Source organism: Gopherus flavomarginatus, chromosome 9, assembly GCF_025201925.1.
Source record: "Gopherus flavomarginatus isolate rGopFla2 chromosome 9, rGopFla2.mat.asm, whole genome shotgun sequence".
NCBI lineage: Eukaryota > Metazoa > Chordata > Testudines > Testudinidae > Gopherus > Gopherus flavomarginatus.
In genome coordinates, this window is record NC_066625.1 from 4,250,898 (window position 1) to 4,272,243 (window position 21,346).

At 44.9% G+C, this 21,346-nt stretch overlaps 2 protein-coding genes across 3 annotated transcripts; both read right to left on the bottom strand.

The window, feature by feature from the left end:
• Window positions 1–6,938: 6,938 nt before the first annotated feature.
• GFER (growth factor, augmenter of liver regeneration) lies at window positions 6,939–12,001 on the bottom strand. The gene is made up of 3 exons (XM_050967319.1): window positions 11,798–12,001; window positions 10,567–10,778; window positions 6,939–8,366 (listed from the first exon to the last, which is right to left on the bottom strand). The coding sequence occupies exons 1-3, from the start codon at window positions 11,999–12,001 to the stop codon at window positions 8,204–8,206; spliced, it is 579 nt and encodes a 192-aa protein (XP_050823276.1). The 3' UTR covers window positions 6,939–8,203.
• Window positions 12,002–13,190: 1,189 nt separating this feature from the next.
• LOC127057982 (FAD-linked sulfhydryl oxidase ALR-like) lies at window positions 13,191–17,449 on the bottom strand. Of its 2 annotated transcripts, none has more exons than XM_050967309.1 (3): window positions 16,861–17,449; window positions 15,058–15,257; window positions 13,191–13,356 (listed from the first exon to the last, which is right to left on the bottom strand). In XM_050967309.1, exons 1-3 carry the CDS (start codon window positions 17,263–17,265, stop codon window positions 13,194–13,196), a joined length of 768 nt encoding a protein of 255 aa, XP_050823266.1. In that variant the 5' UTR covers window positions 17,266–17,449; the 3' UTR covers window positions 13,191–13,193. The 2 variants fall into 2 exon arrangements, with proteins under 2 accessions (XP_050823266.1, XP_050823267.1); XM_050967310.1 differs by lacking the exon at window positions 13,191–13,356 and adding an exon at window positions 13,720–13,808.
• Window positions 17,450–21,346: the final 3,897 nt, after the last annotated feature.

The following is a 21,346-nucleotide window of genomic DNA, read 5'->3' on the forward strand; positions in this document are numbered from 1 at the left end:
TAATGGAAATCTTTTCAGGGAGTGTGTGGGAATCCACGATGCACAGTACCAGAGCTAATGGATAGTCCACTGACAATACCCAAGCATGCTGTTATTCTAGAACTACACAGCGTCTTCCATTCTGGAGGATCCCAAAGTTACCTTAAGGCTACTTATATAATGTTCACTCATCCACTGCTGAAATGCAGCCACCTCTGAGGTGGAATGCAGCAGCCATTTAATACGCAGAAAACACAAGATGATATTTTTGTAAAAGGAGGGGAAGTGGAGAGTAACTTCTCTAATGGAAACTGCCAGGGGAATCCTGGCTTACTGCATTCTGCACCCCTAAGACTCTATTTGCACTAGACAGATGGATTCACAAAACCCCAAGACTGGCCAAAAAAAAGCCAGAGGATTTTATAATGACCATGAGGGGGGGAGTTCTGGGGGTGCAATCCAATCCAGTGAACATGGTATTTGTTCCTTCACTAAAGGTTTCAGACCACAAGACATTTTGGGGGAAGTTCCAAATATTGGATTTTCCAAACCTTTAATCTAGCCTGGCATGAGGCCAGGGCTGAATGTTGGTAGGTCAAGAAAGAGCTCAGATTCATCCGCTTCATCGTGAAGTAAGGGAAAGAGGATCCCTAGCTGAACTCCATACACTCCATTAGATCTATAGCAGCATGTCACATTCTGTGGAGAGCCAGACCAAACCACTGCTTTTTGCACTAGTCACCTGCTATCTGTTCAGTACTCCAGCGAAGCAGGGATGATAATGAGAACAGAGATGGACAGCTACAAAGACAAGGGGCAGATTCATGGTAGCTGAGCAGTGATCTGACATGTGTAGCTACTACAGCTCCCATCTGAGCTACAGTGAACCATTAGGAACCCTTGCAAGAGGAGCACTTGCAGTTCGTTTGGTTTTGTATTTCTCTGTTGCCTGAGAATACAAGAGCTGTCAGGCCAGGTCTGCAAAAACCTAGAAAAGTGTGATGAGGATGGGATCTGCAGTTACCTTCTGAAAATGGGGAATGGCTTTTTGTGCTTTAAATGATCATGCACTGTGAATGCTAAAGAAATCTCTGGAGTTCAAAGGAAAATTGAAGCTTGACAAAAAAACTTGTGGAACCTACTTGTATTACAATAGTGCATACTAAGTTCAGGACCTCACTGCGCTAGGTGCTGTACATACTCAGAGAATCACAGTCCCACTCCCAAAAAGCTTATAATCTAAACAGGAAAGGCAGGGAGAATTTTCCCCATGTTACAGATGGGAAACTAAGGCCAGAGAGACTGACTGACTTACCCAAAGTCACATAGGGAGTCTGACAGTGCTAGGAATTGAAGCAGGATCTCCTCAGTCCCAGCCCTTTTCCTTATCCCCAAGGCCAACCTTCTCCACTACTTTGCACCTTATATTGTCATTTAAACTTGCCCAAAGTGAGCGTAAACCGTACCAGTCAAAATTCTCCACTTATTTACACCATTGGTAGCATTTCACACCAGCTGTAAATGACAAAGGCAGAGAAAAGCTGGGTTCTGTCTAAACTTAGTTAAAAGTCAAAGGGGGAAGTGCTCACTGTCACGGTCCAGCGCTTGTGTTTTAGAAATTACAGCTCAGTGCTTTAACAAAAGAGAGAAACACTCTGAAGGGGGCTGGGTGGAACGTCTGACTTGTTTTTTAAAGGGAGTGGAAGTTATTTAACATTGCCATTTGCTCTCTATCTCTTGCACCCATGCAAACGCAGAGGTTCTTCCACACAAAGCGAGTTGTGATCTCTGTTCCTGGCTAACATCCTGTTACGTTTGTTACCATCTCGTGACCCACCTGTTATATCTGGTCTTTAGCCTGCAAGTTCTTAAGGCCAGGGACTATCATTTTCTGTTTGTCCAACACTCAGCACAGACAGGCCTGGCTTGTTTGAGGTCTCTAGGTGCTACTGCAATAATATTTAAAATAATAATGAACTTCCTTGTTCTTGTTGAGACCTCAGCACTGTTCACTGGTGCAGAGACAGCAAAACAGTGAGTTGATCAATGACTCTTATTGTTCAGATGAGATCCTGGTTGCAGCACAGGGGCCCAGTTCAGCCCTGGGCTAGGCTGTCTTCAGGAAAAGGTAGGAGGCACTGATTGGAAACATGCTGATTCAACTGATCTCCTCTGCAGCCTCTGCCATTGGCTGAAGGAGCTGTGAAGCAGACCATAACTTAAAGCTGCTCTCCGGCAGCTGGCCACCAAAAGGAGGAAGAAACAGGGCAGCCCTTCCCCCAGCAGTGGGAGGAGCTGACACAACACACAAGGTAGGGACCATTAATGCCAACATTTCTTTAGTCTGTAAATTCCTTGGGGCAGGGATTATCTAGGTAGTGTGTCATGGTTGCTAAAGCACTGGACTACAACTCAAGAGACCTGGGGTCCATTCCTAACACTGCCAATAGCCTGTTGAGTAATCTTGGGCCAGTCACCTCACCACTCTGCCTCAGTTTCCCCATGAGTAAAGCAGTTTGAGAATGGATGCTAAGAGCTATTATTATTTTTAGTTGTCTTTACAGAATCTAGCACCATTTGCAATGCAGCAAAAAATAAATACACCCCAGAAAAATCCTTTAGCTGAGAAAATGATTATAAAATGAGCAGATGAGGCAAATGCTTTTAAAGTGGCTTTTCCATTTCCTTATCTGCCATATGCTTGGGAGCAGCGGTTGGGTTCTTCAACATACTGGGAATAACTACTAGGAACACCATGTAGAAAGCACGCTGGACATACTGTCTGGATGCTGGCTGGTGTTTGCCTATGGTGCTGAGTGCAGATTTCAGCGACACACAGGGGAGTTCCCCCTCTCTCACTTCCCTCCATAAAAGGGAACAATGAAAAGAGCAGTGCACATGGCAGGTAACCACAGAACCAGAGTTAAAATCAACATGCCATTGGTTTGAAGAGTAACAAATGAGAAATTCCCTCCTACCATCCACAGAAAGGGGACAAGTAGCAGGCAGAAACCCCGGGGCGGCTTGGACAGTTTCTGCTGTGATCTAAAAGCATGAGAAAGAAATGGGGAAGTCAAGGAAATATATGCTCTGTTGCCCTCCAGTGGCTACTTGGTTGAAATGCGAAAGAACTCTTCTGCAGAGCTGTTCTACAAACTTCAACATCACAGAGTAGCCAAAATCCTAAAGGGGCTGGGGTGGGCAGTGCTGTAGGGGCAAGTGTGATGGTGTTCCACGCATAAGAAAACTTGGCCCAACTGAGCTTTTATATGGATGGATTGCTGTAACATTAAGGAAAAGGAAACACCTGTGCCAGCACAATGCACAGAAAGAGCACCTTTCAACCTGGGGCACACAGCGAGGCAGTGGGTGTCAGGAACAGAACCCAGGAGTCCCGCCTACCGGGCCCTGATCTAATCACTGCCACTCAGGGTATGTCTACATCTACAATTTTGCAGCGCTGGTTGTTACAGCTGTATTAGTACAGCTGTATAGGGCCAGCGCTGCAGAGTGGCCACACTTACAGCAACCAGCGCTGCAAGTGGTGTTAGATGTGGCCACACTGCAGCGCTGTTGGGCGGCTTCAAGAGGGGTTCGGGGAACGCGAGAGCAAACCGGGGAAGGAGACCAGCTTCGCCGCGGTTTGCTCTCGCGTTCCCCGAACCACCCTGCAAACCGCAGGGAAGGAGACCTGCTTGCTCGGGGTTCAGGGAACGCGAGAGCAAACCGGGGAAGGAGACCAGCTTGATTACCAGAGGCTTCCTCAGGTATGCTGGGATACCTGCTTATTCCACGGAGGTCAAGAAAAGCGCTGGTAAGTGTCTACACTTGATTACCAGCGCTGGATCAAAAGCGCTGGATCCTCTACACCCGAGACAAAACGGGAGTACGGCCAGCGCTGCAAACAGGGAGTTGCAGCGCTGGTGATGCCCTGCAGATGTGTACACCTCCTAAGTTGCAGCGCTGTAACCCCCTCACCAGCGCTGCAACTTTGTGATGTAGACAAGCCCTCAGGTTGCAAGGTTTTCCACTGGAGAAGTCTTTCATGCAGCGCACCCATGAGGATTCTTTGTGCTGTAGAAGCTTCTGATTCACTAAGCACTGATAGACCAAGATTATCACATGCCCAAGGCAGGGAGAACAGTTTCAAAGCTAGGCAGATAAAATACTGCTGCTGGTTATCATTGTTACTGGAAACTTTAAGAGAAATCATAAAAATGAAGTTGATGGCTCAAGGGATTAGTAATAGAATATGAGCATTGGTTCAAATTTGACCTAGATTAGTAGCAAGCAACAACCCTAAACCTGTTAGCTGCTTGGTGATCGACATGAATGAGTCAGTGTTTTCATTCCCAGTGGATGCTGCCCACATCACAACTACCTTGCAGGCAGTCTCCAGAGAAGTGCTGGGTATTGGATATCCATGGAGACAGCGCTTGTGTTTTCATTCCTGCAAGCAGACCCTCCACATCAATGCACAGTAGAGGGGGAGCTTGCATTGCCATCCCCTGTGCTGTAGGCAAAAGAGGCTTGTAGGGCTAGGAAACCAGCAGTAATTTTTTTTCAAAAGTACAAAGCATAGTCCCTGTCTGCAGCAGTCAACACAAGATGGATGATATGAAATAGCAGCAGGAAAGTGGAGATTCCTTACATTCGCTGACAGGTTTAAAGGGTAAAAATATCAATGGGTAGAACTATCCCCAGTGCTCTAGTTGTAAAGGAGAATATTTACACCCAATACTCTGCACAGAAACAGTTAATCCTTGGGAAAATCTTAGACATTGTGTAAGATGATTCCCTTGTTGCTCCCTGATCTCTGTTCTGCAAGCCCCACCACCACCATGAATGCAAACTGGCCAGTGAGAGCAGCATGTTATTTGTGATGCTAAATGCTGCAAGGAGCAGCATTGGAATTATACCCCAGGTGATCATTAAGGAGCACCTGCCTCTCCTCACCCTAGTTCATCGCATAATGGGAAGTCCTGTTGGGGCTGCAGCCTCCCTCATTCTGGCAGCAGCACAAGGGAGCTTGAGGCCAGGCAACTTGCATGTAGTTAACATGAATATCCCCTTTACCTGGGCTACTAGCCACAAAACTCTGGACACCTGTCTGCTTGAGTTCTGCCACACTTCAGTTATTCTGTGGTGCAGTTACAGGTCTGATCCTGAGAGGGTGTGTTGAATCCACAATTTGTCTTCCACTGAGTCAATAAGAGTAGCAGGGACTTCGCCCTTAGCCAAATTAGGGCAAAAATTGACAGGCAAGAATCTTGCCTACAGAATAATTTCATGTCTATGGCCCCTTTCACTGAAGGGAATCACAGCACTTTACTGGCATTAATGATGCCTTCTAATAACCCTATGGAGTAGGTTTAATTCCATTTACTCTTTCTCAGATGGGGATACAAACACAGGCCAGGATGGAAGGATAGCTCAGTGGTTTGAGCATTAGCCTGCTAAACCCAGGGTTGTGAGTTCAATTCTTGAGGGGGTTCTTGAGGGATTTGGGGCAAAAATCTGTCTGGGGATTAGTCCTGCTTTGAGGAGGGGGTTGGACTAGATGACCTCCTGAGGTGCCTTCCAACCCTGATAGTCTATGATCTGGTCTCTTCTTCATAAAGCCCCATGGAGTGGTGAAATAGTTTGTCCTATTTTGATATCAATAGGAATACTGATTCTTAGAACTACATTCATCATATGCATTAAAAGATTAAAAAATCATACTTTTCCCCTCCCTACATGACTATAAACATCCTAAAGAAATTGCACAAATAAGATCAAAATGTTAGATGTGACCTTCAATGAGGGGGAAAAACCATGAAGCAAAAGCACAGATATGAAATTAGGCCTGAGAAATACACAACAAATCAAAGCAGTCATGTAAAGTGTAAATATATAAGAAAAGAGAGAACACTAACTTTTGCTATTGTTACCAGCTAACCGCTCAGCACAGTTACAATCTGCCCTATTAACAAACAAGTAGCCAGAATCTGCTGATAAGCTAATGCAATATGCAGATGTTAACTGAGGATATTGAATTAAGCACTGTTTTGAGGTCTGCAGAAGGTTGTTAGTGGTGCATAGGCCTTGTGCTGATCCTTTGCACAGGTATGAATTTCACACTATTGTAAATATTTGATTCTGAGGGTGAGATATTTGGAATGTATTGGTTCCAAGAAGCTAAACATACACCAAGACACTTTTAATGAGGTTTTTTAAATAACCTGAATCATGTCCTGAAGTCCCAATTCAGTTAAAACATAAAAATGATATGAAATCAAGCTTCAGTTGAATTAGAATGAAAGGTTACACATAGGAGCGATATTGCAGACAGTGAGATAAAATACACCGTCTGCTGAATGCAGCTAACTTGGAAAAAAACACAGTATGGTATTGTTTTAACAGGTCTGGCTTGAAAGGGTAATAGAGGGTTAAATCATCTGAACATTTTCTCAAAGCTTTGATTGTTCACATGTTCTCCAAGGAGCCCTTGGTACCATAGTCTCTGGATCAGATGTTTGCTAACAGAAGGTATTAGCACCCTGTTCACTTACAGAGACACCACCCATTACAATTTCCATGCCACTCCCAATCTACTTCCATAAATCACTGCTTATGCTGAAGTAGCTCAGGAGACGACACACTTAGGATGTTCACCAAAACCCCCCAAATAGTTTTAAAACATCAGCAGAAAATAGAGACCCAGAAGACAGTCACGCTTCACACAATGTCACATGACTATTTGGTACCCAGAAATCCTTACAAATTTAAGGAAAAAAGACTGCATGCTATATCTTTAATATCTTGCAATAATTCTAACAATTTAAATTTGTCTACATAGACAAAGTCCAACAAAGCAAGTACAGTATTTTAAACAAGCTGTTTTTATTTCACATTCATCTGACATTCTCTCTCACCCCCCCAACACACACACACACACACACACACACACACACACAATGCAGACCTAGCGGCCCAATACACAGTATGGAACTTGACCAGTTCCCAGGGGTGCATTTCACACCATGCACCACTTTAAGTCCACAATGCAGGGCAGGCCTAGGTATTATTTAAAACTAACACAAGGCAAATAGGATTCAAATGCTGCACAGAACTTAGAGCAGAGGGCCTGCCCAAGAGAGATTTTCACTTTAGGAGCATACAGACCAGTCCAGTCTGTGATTATCTATCAAGGATTTCATAACACACTCTTAGATGTAAAACTCATCCGAATTGGCTTCATTACAACCAGATAACACACTCTCAAACATCATTGCAACCACTTCTACAAACAATAAAAGTTCACAGCAGAGATTAAAAATAAATATATATGTTAAAAGCAGGTGGTTCCATGGGAATTCTTACGTCATGCATCCAATGAGCCCAAACAATTAGCAATCAAATCACAATGTTTAAAATTCAGCTAATTAATTTGTGCCATTTGTTCTACTTGAGGTTTTTGTGCTTCTTTTTTCTTCCAGAAATGCCCTCTTGAAAGATTAGACAAAGGAACACACAAAATGAGGATATTTATCATGGCTGGAATGAGAGATCTGGATTCCATGATTTTTAAAGTTTAAATAAAATCTACCTGCCTTGAGGCCTTTTAGCAAGTAAGTGGGCGGCAGGTGAATTAATGGTTAAATAGCATTAACAGACAACAGCTCATAAACTCTGGAAGAAGAGATCAAGGATGACATGGTAGGCACAGAATGGAGCAGACTTATGGATTTGTAGTGGGGCTGTCAGTTGTAAGACCAGCAGAATGGGCTGAAGTGACAGAGGAAGAAAGGCACTGCCTAAAACTTGACGGCAATGTTTGCAGATAAACAAAAATGTAGAAGAGGAGGAGGCTAGGACTATGTAAAAAGTGAAAGGAACAGCAGTCACGAGGTGCCCCTAGAACTGTAGAAATTGAGAGACTTTTCCTTACTGTGAACTGTCCCAGTGACAAGAGTTTTGCAAGTTTCTGGCACTTCCTGTGGCACATGTATGATTCCAGTCCCAGCAGCTACATGACCATATATTAGTTACCCCCTAAAACAATATTCTGTTGGGATGAGATTTCTGAGTTGCCTTTTAGAGCAGGATACACATTTATTTCCACAAGTCATGTCAGCCACACATACAAACTATTGAGCTGCAGCTCCTTGTACCGAGTTCACATCAGGGATGATTCTTCTTATACTAGAATTGGTCTGACTTCCTGTAGAGTCTCTACTAATTAATCACAGGAACCATCTTTCCAACCATCTCGCCAGCGTTCATCTACCCGGGAGCAGTCGAATTCAGACTTCCCCAGCTTCCTGTTGATGTCATTATGAAGCAGGCATAGCCACTGGGACAAATTATTCCTGCTTCTGGCATCAGGCTGATTTGTGTGTAATCTGCAGAGGGAAGAGGAATCAAACACTGTTTATTACTTTATAGGCACTGATTTCACTCTCCAAAGCAGGTGTGTGGCCCACAGATGGTCAGAGCCTCCCTCATCCTCTATTTTGAGATGTCTCACAGAGACCACAAAGGCCAGCATACCGAGATCTGTATTCATTGCAGGATGCACCTCCACATTAAAGGCTGCAACTGGCTTGGATGCATGTTAGTTAGGTGCACTCCTGAAGCTCCTTATCAGTCACATCCTTGGTTGGGAAAAAATTAGATGCCAATCAAAACAGTTTATCCATGGCAAAAGTATTCAGGCTCATAAAAAATTTGATCTGAGAGAATCTCTTGGCAAATAAAGTAAATAATAATGAGCATCTTTTCGATGTTGGGTTCCATCAAGGTATTTTAGTCACTAATGAGCTCTCACATACAAAACTCTCTTTTTTTGCACTAGATAATTCCATTTGTGGGTAATGAATTGGCTTGGGTGTACAGAAGATGAAGCTCTACCCTCTAGCAGACAAAATATATATCAGCCCACCTCATGTATTGTATTCAGCCATTCCGTCTACTGTCTGAGCTAGCGTAAGCTGATTCTTTCAGTCACTAAGGCAAGGCTGTTTTTGGAAGTTCAAAATCATTGATTCTATTTCCCCAATAGGAAATAGACACAGGCTGGCTAGCAACCATAGGATCTGCATTGTGCAGCTGCTAATCGTATCAAGTGGTACCCCTCCACAGCAGTAAAAATATCATTACTGGAGTAGCTTTTTAAGATCTGTTTGCTCTGGTAAAAGACAAGAAGATTTCTCATCTCCACGTACCAAATATGAAGCTCTGTACTGAATCTTTAGTCAGCTTTTGAAAGAAGCACGCAAACACTTCTATAAACTTCTTCATGCTGTTCACTTTTCCTGCTAGGTTAGGATTCTGACTTGATACCAGAGATTCTTATCTTTGCGTGACGCTGTGTGGAATATATGGACACTTTATAATATTGTGAATAGCAATACTATAAAATTGCAAGGAATCTGACCAGATATGACACATGGTATCTGTTAAAATGTTATGACTGGCCAAGTAAGTTAATCTTGTTTATATGTTTGTATCATCTTTTTTATTGTAAGTTATAGATATGTATGGTGTATCCGTATTTCAAAACTTGTGCTGTGTTTCTGGGTGATTCCCCCGGACAGATTGGCATCAGCACTGCCTACCCTGTCATCGGTGGTACAATGAAGCCATGGAAAACCTTATGAGTCAGCAAGACATGTAAGGGCATGCCTGTCTGTGGACAGAACTCCAAGGCTTTTCCATACCACGTGCTGTGAAGTTTGTGTTTGGGACAAAGGAAGTAAAGGCCGCATGGCAAAAGAATATAAAGAGTAGCTACATCTTCTCTATTTTGTCTTTGTTCCTGCTTCTTACCTCTGGAGTAACTTTTCTACAAATGAAGCTCTGAACAAAGGACAGAATGACCCATCAAAGCTGTGGATGTGTTCCAGAGGGACTTTCAAGCCAGTGAACTCACAAACACTGCTAAGAACCTGATAGATGGACTTTGTAGTCTCATGTATGTACCTAATTGCTTTACCATTTAACAACTCTCTTATTCTTTTTTCTTTATAATAAACCTTTAGTTTTAAACACTAAAGGATTGGCTGACAGTGTGGTATTTTGGGTAAGAGTCAACCTAATATTGACCTGGCAATGTGGCTGCCCTTTGGGGTTCAGAACAACATTTTGTACAGTGAGCAGAGTTTGGGTAGTGAGCTGGGAATGAGTGACAGGGGATGGATCACTGATGATTCCCTGTTCTGTTAATTCCCTCTGGGGCACCTGGCATTGGCCACTGTTGGAAGATAGGACACTGGGCTAGATGGACCTTTGGCCCGACCCTGTGTGGCCGTTCTTATGAGCCAGGTTCTAACCAGCAAACAAACGCAACTCCTTTCACTAGTTCTTGGAGCTACTGTGCTATCTGACAGCAGTAGAGTGTTTGTTTGTCCTCTGAATGTATATATCCTGTGTCCTTGTTTATGATTTATTCAATCATAAAACTACATTTTTGCAACACAAAATACAATACAGAATAGGCACAGAGATACCAACTACTGGAAAAGTTGATCTACAAACCAGACCATTAGAGTCCAACACTTTAGGTTGATCTCTTACCTGTAGATATATTTTCAAAAGACTCACCTTTCCCTCAGATCTTCTGCACATTCTTCACAAGGGAAAAACTTAGAAAATAAGTTAATGAACTGTGTCATATCTTGCTGCTGGGAATTGCTTGGGTGATCTGGGTAATATGCTGCCATAGTGTGAAGGAGAGACCATGTGTTTCTCCCAAGTTCTTCTCTGTCTAGAGGACAATCTGGAGGCTTCTCCTTCTCCTCTTCAACATATGCTTCCTGGGTCAGAAAAATAAGAGGGTTATATGTGCACATTAGTACTCGGGATAAAAAATGAACATACCTTACACTAACCCCATATGCTCTGTGTTTCTAGCGCACCTTCAATTCAAGGCCCATACCGATATTAGCTAATTAAACCTCCTTTTAAATAAGGTGGACAAATATGATTACTCCCCTTTTTGCTGATAGGGGCACAGGGAGGTTAAGTGACTTGCCTATAGTCTCATACTCTTTCTGTCATCAACCATGCCTATGAAGGGGAGGTTCTAGGTGGGGGGTGTCTCATTCCTACCCCCTGTCAACCATAGCCTGTGAAGGAGAGTTTAGGGGGGTGTCTCATTTGTACTCCCCCGTTAACCACTGCCAGTGAAGGACTGTGTTGGGGAGGCAGCATGGGGAGAAGTTCTCATTTGTACTCCCCCATTAACCATTGCTGGTGAAGACAAGTTTTTATTTGTTTTTGGGGGGGTCTCTCATTCATATCCCCCCATCAACACTTGCCTGTGAAAAGGAGTGCTGAGTGGGTGTCTTATTCCTATCCCTGTCAACCATAGCTTGTGAAGGGCTGTGCTGGCAGGGTGGAGGTTCTCATTCATACTATCCTGTAAGGGGAATCCGGGGGAAGTGTGTGTCTCACTCATGTGCCCACCTCCATCACTAAGTGACGGGGAAAGGTGGATCATTCGTACTCCCCTACCAACTATTGTCTGTAGGAAGAGGGGGATTTAGTGTGACCAGACAGCAAGGGTGAAAAATTGGGACGGGGGTAGGGAGATAATAGGAGCCAATATAAGAAAAAGACCCCCAAATCAGGCCCGTCCCTATAAAATCGGGACATCTGGTCACTCTAGGGGGATTCTGGAAAGGGGTCATTCCCAGGGGGCACATTACAGGGGGTGGGGAACTCGGGAAGGGACCCATCCTCCCCCTCGCGGCGGGAGGGGAACGGGGCTCGCTGGGGCTCCTCTCTCCTCCCAGCCCCTGCCGCGCTGGGAGTGGGGGCGCCGCCCCCTCACCCCGCTCTGCGAGGCCGTCTGCTTCCGTTGCTCCCGGATCCAGCTCCTGAAATCCGTGCAGGCCCGGCACGGCTTCTTCCTGGGCTGCTCCTCCGCGCCGGCGCCGGGCAGGGGGAAGGGGAAAGGGCCGGGGCCGGCAGACGGGCCATCAGCCGGGTGTCCTCTGCGCTCACTGGGCGCCGCCATCTTGGAGCCGCAATGCATGTTGGGCCGGGTGGCCTTCTTCACCCGCGCTGCCACTGTTAGCCTTGGGCAGGGGAGGCGGCCTAGCAGGCGGGCGAGATGCCTCTGAGTGAGGGATGGGGGAGGAGGGAGCAAAGATGAAAGGGAGGAAGGGGTGAAGGAAACAAAAAAGAAAAAAGAGAAAAAATTCTCTTAGGGGTTTCCCCCTTCCCCTGGCCTTGGCCCACCCTAGAGCAGCCGCTAAAGAGAGTGAAACTGAAATGGGATAGTATCAGAGCCGTGTTAGTCTGGATCTGTAAAAAGCGAGAGAGAGTCCTATGGCACCTTATGGACTAACAGACGTTTTGGAGCATGAGCTTTCATGGGTGAATAGCCACTTCATCAAACAGGATAAAAGAATCTGCAGGAGCCTATGCAGATTTGTCTGTAGTTGGAACCTGAGCAAGACTGTAAAGTCTGACTTTAAATAACATCCTTGCATCCATTTCTTGCCATAGGTGAATCACATAAAATTTTCTCATTTACAAAATTCTGGTTATCCAAGTTTTAGACAAGGCTATCCAAAATGGTTGACGTTTGAAATTTGGTTTGGATGTGATGCTCACTGAGGCTTTGTGCCTTTGCTTGGTTTAGAAAATACAACTGTTTTGAGCATGTACAACACAGGATAACTATGTAAATCCATGTTTGTAGTTAGCAGGGAGAGACCCATGCTTAAGTTTTTAAACAAAAATGTTACAGTCCCCTATGTTCTCAAAAACTTAATTGAGGCTAAAGGTGATTTCATTATTCCAGTCCCCATTAATTGGACTGAGATGCTGGCATCTCTGAGTAAAGGAAACAAAAAGATGGAAAACACAACTTAAGATCATGCTCCTGTAAACATTTGTTAACATGTTGACATCCGTGGACTTATGGAATATTTAAAGGCTTGATCTGATAAAAACTTGTCACAATTTCTGTCATGACTTGTGACCGTGTTCCCACGACAGGCCTAAAGTCCTAGTCTTAGCAGCTAAATAATTGCTTACCACTGGGTTCTTCTCCTGAGTTGCAGGTGAAAATAGGAAGATTCTTGAGAAAATAAAGACATTTCAAACACATGTACACATACGTTTACTTGTATTGTTTTTAATTATATTGCACCAGGTTCAGTTCTTATTGTATTTAAATCATAATAACATCAGTCTTATTTCCATGGCGTCTCCATAAACTAGACACAAGAACCATCCTTCCATCCCTCTCGCCAGCGTTCATCCATCTGGGAGCAGTCAAACTCTGGTTTGCCCAACATCTTGTTCACATCATTATGAAGCAGGCACATCCACTGGGATAGTTTCTTCCTGTTGCTGGTGTCCGGCTTTTTTATGCTTAAGCTGCAGAGGTGGAAAAGAATCAAAACACTACTTACTCCAGTCCAGAATCACTGATTTCACTTTCCAAACCAGGAGTCAATAAAGTGCTTGCAGAGTTTATAGAGGTGGCCAGAGGTCACCCCATCTTCAATAGAAAAATTGTTCTTATAGAAAATATAGGTCCCATGCTCCATCTTGCTCTGAGCTACCTCAACTCATCAAGGTGAAACACACCAGGCAGATTCTTGTATCCTCTATAGTTCATATCTTAATAGCTGATAACTCTCATTAATGATGAAGTGTCTGCAGTCTGTTCCATTTTATAGCCCTTCAGGCTCGTAGCAAGTTATTGATGCTACCCAAGTTTGGATGCCCCTGTCCGAACTCCTTTGCCTCTGCAAAAACCATCGCATTCTCAGGGCTCACTAATACTTTAAAATATTCCCAGTGATCAGCTTCTTATAGGAGAAAACCTGTTGGCAGATTTAATAACATTTAGCTGATGTTGTGTATTTTGGGCTCCTCGTAATTCGTTTTTTCAAAATCAGTATCTATGACTCCAGTACAAACCCCCGCCCTCTCCTTGTTGGTTTCATACGTTTGTCCGGCAAGGACTAGGCCTTCATCTATAGTTAGAGAGCACATTTTGAGTGCTACTGCAATCATCATAATAATAGTAATATAATACAATTCCCATTGTGTGTAATGAATAGGCTCCAGTTTACAGTAGATGTAACACTGCCCTCTAAAGGAGGGAATATATACCAGGTTTGCTCAAATGTTTACCTGCTTTCTGCTGGTTAAGCTTGAGGAATTGATTATTTTACTTGCTGGGTGGAGGTTGTTTTTGGAAGCTGAAAGTCACTGTTTCCCCTGCATGACGCAGGCTGACTGTATCCACAGTGTCTGTAACAGGTTCTCACAGATTGTGATAAACTCAAATCCATTCAAAAGCACTGAAAACACCATTGCTGGAGGAGTGCTCTCAGGTCTATTAGCTCCTGGGAGCAAAGGATTCCCCACCACAGAGCCTGCGCTGTCTCAGGAGTTGTGTGTTACTCGTAATATGTCTTATGATGCATTTAATCACAGACTATATCATTTGGGGATGATGAAAAAGCATCTGCACCCCTGGGAAACAGGCTGATTTACATCTCGCATTAACAGAGACCAGCGCCTGAAGCCAGCTTCTAGCATGTAGATTGTTTTGATGCTTGTCTATATGCATGGTTGCTTTGGTTTAATGTAAGGTGTGATTTTTTAAACCAATTTAATTGTGAACCAGTGCAAGAACAGATTTAAACTAAACTTAAATAAGAATATCAAATTAAAGTTTAGCATTGGTTTAGTTCAGGGGTCGGCAACCTTTCAGAAGTGGTGTGCTGAGTCTTCATTTATTCACTCTAATTTAAGGCCAGTTCGTGCCAGTAATACATTTTAATGTTTTTAGAAGGTCTCTTTCTATAAGTCTATAATATATAACTAAACTATTGTTGTACATAAAGTAAATAAGGTTTTTAAAATGTTTAAGCAGCTTCATTTAAAATTAAATTAAAATGCAGAGCCCCCCGGACCGGTGGCCAGGACCTGGGCAGTGTGAGTGCCACTGAAAATCAGCTTGGGTGCCACCTTTGGCACGCGTGCCATAGGTTGCCTACCCCTGGTTTAGTTAAACAGATGCATGTTTGCGAGCAGACTAGACCTTATTCCACAAGGACTCACCTTTTCCTTAGATTTTTTGCACACTTTACACAAGGATAAAACTTGCTCAATAAATCCATGAACTGAGCCATCTCATGTTGCTGGGTGTTGCTGGGATGATCTGGGTAATATGCTGCCATGGTGTGAAGGAAAGCCCATGTGTTTCGCCCCAGTTCTTCTGTATTGAGTGGACAATTTGAAGGTTGTACTTTCTTCTTAACCTGGGGTCAGGAAAGCCAAAGGATTTGCAAGCGCATTAAGACTGTGATAGAACAGCCCTTTCCAATCAGCTTGTATTTAAATCAGCTTGTTCAGTCTAGCACAGGGGTTCTCAAGCTGGGGGTCATGACCCCTCAAGGGGTCACAAGGTTATTATTGAGAGCTGTCAGCCTCCACCCCCAAACCCCGCTTCACTTCCAGCATTTATAATACTGTGAAATATAAAAAATGTTTTTCATTTATATGGGGGGGTGTCACACTCAGAGGCTTGCTGTGTGAAAGGGGTCACCAATACAAAAGTTTGAGAACCCCTGGTCTAGTACCATATTTAAAGGAACAAACAAAGACATTTAAACTCCAAAACGATATGGATTTATGAGAGAGCCACAGGCCTGGTCTATACCCTAAAACTTAGGTCAACTTAGCTACATCGCTTGGGACTGTGGAAAAAAAAAATAACACACCTTATGTGACATAATTAGGTTGACCTCAACCACACTGTAGGTACAGCTAGGATGATGGAAGAATTTCGCCATCGACCTAGCTATTGCCTCTCCAGAGGGTAGACTCCCTACCTTGATGGACAAACCCCTTCTATCAGTGTAGGAAGCACCTGCACTACAGTGCTACAGCTGCTGCATTGGATCTGTGCTGCTGTAGTGTAGACATGTCCTAACATTCCAAAGCTGTTCATGGAGACTCTGAAGACAAAGAAAAATACTTCCAGTACTTAGAAGGCTCATTGAAACGCATTGGCTAGATGAGTTTGTTTGGAGGGTTAGAACTAGGAACACAAGAATTTTTCTCCCTAGAATAGAGGATGAAATGTTGACCAGGAGTGAATGTGGAGCCTGCAAACTGTATGTGCAAGAATGGTTAACGATCACAGGGTTTGTAGCTCAGCATTAGCTGGGTCGTCTAGAAAACTAAGAGCCCGTGCAAGGGTCTGCAAATAAAGTGAAATTAACCTGGCCGTTTTTGAGGACAAATGTGAAATGTCCCAGGAACGGAGGAGGACAGTGAAGGGAGTGGGGTTGGGAAGTAAAGACACAGGTGAGTGGCCGTTTGGTGGGGAGGGATTTGGCGGTCAGACACGCTCTCAGCAGGATTTGCATCGGTCGTCAGCCATGCTTGAAGCTAGCGGGGTGTGACTTCTAGCTATGCAATTGCGATATAGGTAGTTCATGCTTCCCACATTAGCAGTGGCTCTCATGGAAGCTGCCTCTTTTGAATATTACAGACATGGAACATCTGCAGAAGCATGGCATTCTCTCTCTGGATATGGAATGCTACCTTCTTCCCACGTGGGGCCCAGCCTCCAATTCCTGTTCTCCATTGCCACCCATGCATAATCCCCACCAGCCACTCCTTTGGGCTAGTCCCTGCTCCCCTTATCAACCTTTCCCCCAGCATCCCCATTATCCCTCCTTGGGAGGCTGACCTCCCTCACCCATTCCTGTCGGGAAAATGATCCCCTTTCCATCAACTACTTCGCAGGGACCATTTCTGATCCCCCTTCAACCATCCCTATGTGGTGACAAGAAAACTCCCCAACCCCTTCCTTACTCCGTCCTGCCCAGACCTGCCCCATCCAATTGTCCTTACCCTGGCTGCTGAACCCGAGTCCCTCTTCTTCTTGCCCATGGAGTCTTGGCAGACTGGGCAGTCTTTCCTCTTGAACCTGTTCTCAGCCACAACAAATGGGGCTCCCCCCAGGAGGCCAGACAGAGCTCCGTCCTCTGGGTCAGGCCAGCTGGACGAAGCTGGGCTGCCTTTCTTCTTGCGGGGTGCTGTCAGCTTAGATTCACCAGGCACATTGAGTTGGGTGCTGCTGCTAGAGGCAGTGGTCTCAGTGGGACTAGGAGAAGGTGACGATGTGGAAGACTCCAAGGGAGAAGAGGGCAGTTTCTTCCCTTGCCTGTTCTTTTTCCAGTAAAACACCAGCATTAGGTGGCTCTTTTTCCGGAGCTTGGCCTGTGCTAAAGGCTTGGTCTGCCGTGGCGGTGCCATGAAAGAGAGTTTTTAAACTGAGGCCACAAGATGAATCTTTCACCTCTGACGCTGCTGTTCAGAGTGTGGAATAAGTATCTGTCTTCCCCCTTCACGTCCTATGGTCAAAGGAAACAATACACTAAACTTGTTGATATGCTGTCCCGGGCCTGTCCAGAACAATCTCCCTGACTCCTGCCCTAGCGCTCGGCTGTTACTGGATCAGTACAATGATGGACTGATGGAGAGGGCGGGAGTTAATTGTATAGACTTGATGTGGCTCCTACACAGTCCTGAGCCCTTAGCCATGGATGCTGTGGCAGACCAGGGTGGAATATGATGACAGCGTGATGTGACATCACAATGCCTCTTTGAGACTGGTGGTTGCATTTTGGCATGAGCAGGTGAGTCAGGTGGGAGATGGAAGGAGCTGTTTGGGTGGATAAAGCTTTGTCTCTCCTAATCTCTTCCTGGATCTGTCAATATCTCACTCGATGACCTCTGGGGAGTCACTTCACCCCTCAGTGCCCACATCTGTAGAACCAGCATAATTATGGGAAGTGTGTTGTATAAATAGTTAGCTAGCCCATGTTGTGTGTTGTATAAATAGTTGTATAAATGTTGTATAAAGTTGTACAAAGTGTGTTGGATAAATAATTAGCTAGTCCATGCAAACCTCGACCCCAGAGAAGTAGGGAAGTGTTTCCCCTGTGGGGAAACTGAGGCACAGAGCTGAACTGACTTGCCCTCACAGTGAGTAAGTGGCAGAGCTGGGACTACAACCCAGATGTCCTGACTTGCAGTCCCCTGCTCTAACCACTAAGTACACTCTTCCCATTTGGTGAGCAGATGTATGTTTGGTTTCCCTGCAGGAAACTTTTAGCTAGTCCTACAGAAATGGAGCACACTATGCTATAGAACTATTCCGTCCGGGTTTCCCATCACCTAACTGCCCTTCTTGACATCAGCTAAGAGAGGACATAGCTAGGCTGGACACCAGAAAAACCATTAATACAAGACAGGATCAATTAGTGTGTGCACTGATCTGCATGAAGCGTAACTGAGATCCCAGCACTAGCGTGTGTGGCAGTAGGTAAAGACACACTAGCTGGACTGAGTGGGGGGAAATGCTGCACACATCCTGGAGGTTTGGTTTGAACAGGGTTTACAAACCCTGTTCTTCCTGATGAGCAAAATCCCCGCTCTTCCCATTTCAACACAGCTGAAACACCAGTAAATACCAGGTGAAAAAAGAAAGTCTGTCTGCAGAGTCTCTCGGTACAAGTCAAGTAGTACAGAGCCATTCACCCTCTCTGGGGGCCTGATCCAAAGCCCCTTGAAGCTAATGAGAAAACTCACTGATAGGCTCATTCAACCCTGGGTAGGAGAAACCTGTTTGAAATGGTGAAGACTGTTTCAAACATGAGATGTGAACTTCCAAAGTTAGCCACTGTGTCTTCAACCCTTGCAAGGATGGGTGTGTAATGACCTGAGAATTATCAGAGGGGTAGCCGTGTTAGTCTGGATCTGTAAAAGCAGCAAAGAATCCTGTGGCATCTTATAGACTAACAGACGTTTTGGAGCATGATCTTTCGTGAGTGAAATACCCACTTCGTCAGATGCATGTAGTGGAAATTTTCCACTACATGGATCTGACAAAGTGGGTATTCACCCACGAAAGCTCATGCTCCAAAATGTCTGTTAGTCTATAAGGTGCCACAGGACCTGAGAATTGTGCCTTGTCCAACGGCGGGAACAGAGGCTTGACTCCTGAGATGGATGAGGAGTGTCACATGTTGCCTACAGGTCCCTCATCTCTGGACAGAACCTCTGATCTGACGTGGGGTGAAGCTTTGTCTTTTATTGGATTGCTATGGAAATGGTATTTCATTCCCGCCAGGGTACCTGCCTCACAAGCGGAATAGTCTCTATGGAGTCCTCGTTTGTAATTTCCCTGCCATTGCTGCAGCCTCTGTGTCCTGTATAAGAGCTTCTCTAGCTGATCTCAGAGGAATACCACTGCAGGAAGCTACATAACAGCATTCTGGGGTGGGTACTTGTCCCCTTTTCCTCTCCCTCTTCTACTCATCTAGCACAAGCCTCCTCCATATCCCTGGGCATAAGAGTCTTCTCCTCCACAACCCTCACCATCTGGAAACAGCCTGCCTGTACTTCTACATCTTGTCCTTCTTCCAGCTCATTTCTTATCTCCGCTGAAAATATCTTTCTCTCCCCACCCCCATGCCCAAGCTTCTAAATGACTTTCTGCTGGTAGGGTTAATTCTATTGCATTATGAACTCTGCAAAGTGTTGTCTGAAAGCTGCTATAAAACATGAAGTTCCCTGGTAGAGTGTTATCCTCTGATACTAGATAGTTAGCACCATGCAAAGTAATGTTTCCAGAAGGCAAAAGGCCACCTTCAGAAAGGTTAGAAAGCTCATCTTTGACCAATATTCTAAACCTCCTGGTTTTGTTGGCTCTGACCTGGATTCCTAATATGCTTTAGGCCTGATTTTGTTTAAAGAGGTCTTCACCCATCCCCCATTTATGTGGGTGCAGTTTTGTGGGGAAATGTATTTGACACCAATGAGGAAACATACTTGTTACTATCTTTCCTGGTTAAATGTAGGTGCTGTGGGTGGATTTGTTTGGTTTTGGTTTTGGTCTAGGGAACAGAGCCTTACGCTTAGGCCTTGACTACACTATCAAATTTTGGCACCAAAGTAGCAAGTGGGGAAGGGATAGCTCAGTGGTTTGAGACTTGGTCTGCTAAGCATGGCGTTGTGAGTTCAGTCCTTGAGATGCCCATTTAGGAATCAGGGCAAAAATCTATCAGGAACAGTACTTGGTCCTGCTATGAAGGCAGGGGACTGCACTTGATGACCTTTCAAGGTGCCTTCCAGCTCTGTCAGACAGGTATATCTCCACATAATAAGAGCATGCACACTACAATGGGATTTTTGTCACAAAAAACACCCAGTTTTGGCGACAAAAAACTTCCATCCCTATGAGAGACTTTTGTCTTTTCCCCTCCCTTTATTATCAACAAAGAGCCAGTGTAGATGCTGCTGATTGTTTTGTGGACAGAACTGGCTTCCCCCAGTATCCCACAATGCCTGCCCTGAATGCTCTGCTCAGTGTTTTGATCTCTGCTGCCCTGCAGGGATGCACCCCTCCCTTTCAAAGCTCAGGCAAGGTATCCAGGTGCTGCTCCATTTGACGAACGAAGAGCAAATCATTGGAGTGCTCCTGTTCTGCCTGGCACTAGGAACACAGACAGCTGCTGCCAGGGGAGGGGGACAGACTGTGGTGCTGCCTTGCCATGCCTGAGCACGGAGAGCTCACAGAGCTGCTCATGATGCTGCTCTTGGCAGCTGAGGGGGCTGTGTAAGAACTCATGCAGCGATCAGCTCTTCCTTCCCACAACGCTGCACTATGGGAAACATCCCCATGGTGCATTGCTCACATTCTCGATGATGTTGTCCCCAATGTGGACATGATCTGCCGACAGATGGAGCAAGTGTGAACACCCTTTGGTGATTTTTGTTGTGTTGACTTTGGGTGTGGACATAAGTTTTGACAGTAAAACTGGGTAGGGCAGACAAGCAGGGTGGCCAGAGGGGAGTTTCCCAGAACACTTTACAGTCCAGTATTACAGTAGCTAAACACAGGGGAGGGGATGCCTGGAGGCCAAAGTGATCTCAGTGGTGCATAGTTATATCCAGTATGATCATCTCTTTACTTCCTGGTCTTGGATTTTTTTTTTACAGGAGTGGGGACACATAAATACGACTTACTGCTTTAAAAACAAAACTGGCTGCATTAGACAGAGGGGCCTGGAGGAGAAGAGGAGGTAGCAAAACTCTCCACTGGGGGGTGGGAGGAAGTGCTTCATTCTACTCCAGAGTGCCTCCTTCTGGTCGGCGAAAGAACAGTATGTGCCAACTGGTCTGTGCAATGTGGGACTTAGAGAGTGGCCAGGAGTGTAAAGGGGGAAATAAAGAGGCCTTCATGGCTCAAGGGAGCCAGGAGACCTACTTTACCTCTAGGGAAAAAGGAGGCACTTTAATTCAATCAAAAAATAAAAATATAAACTCTTGA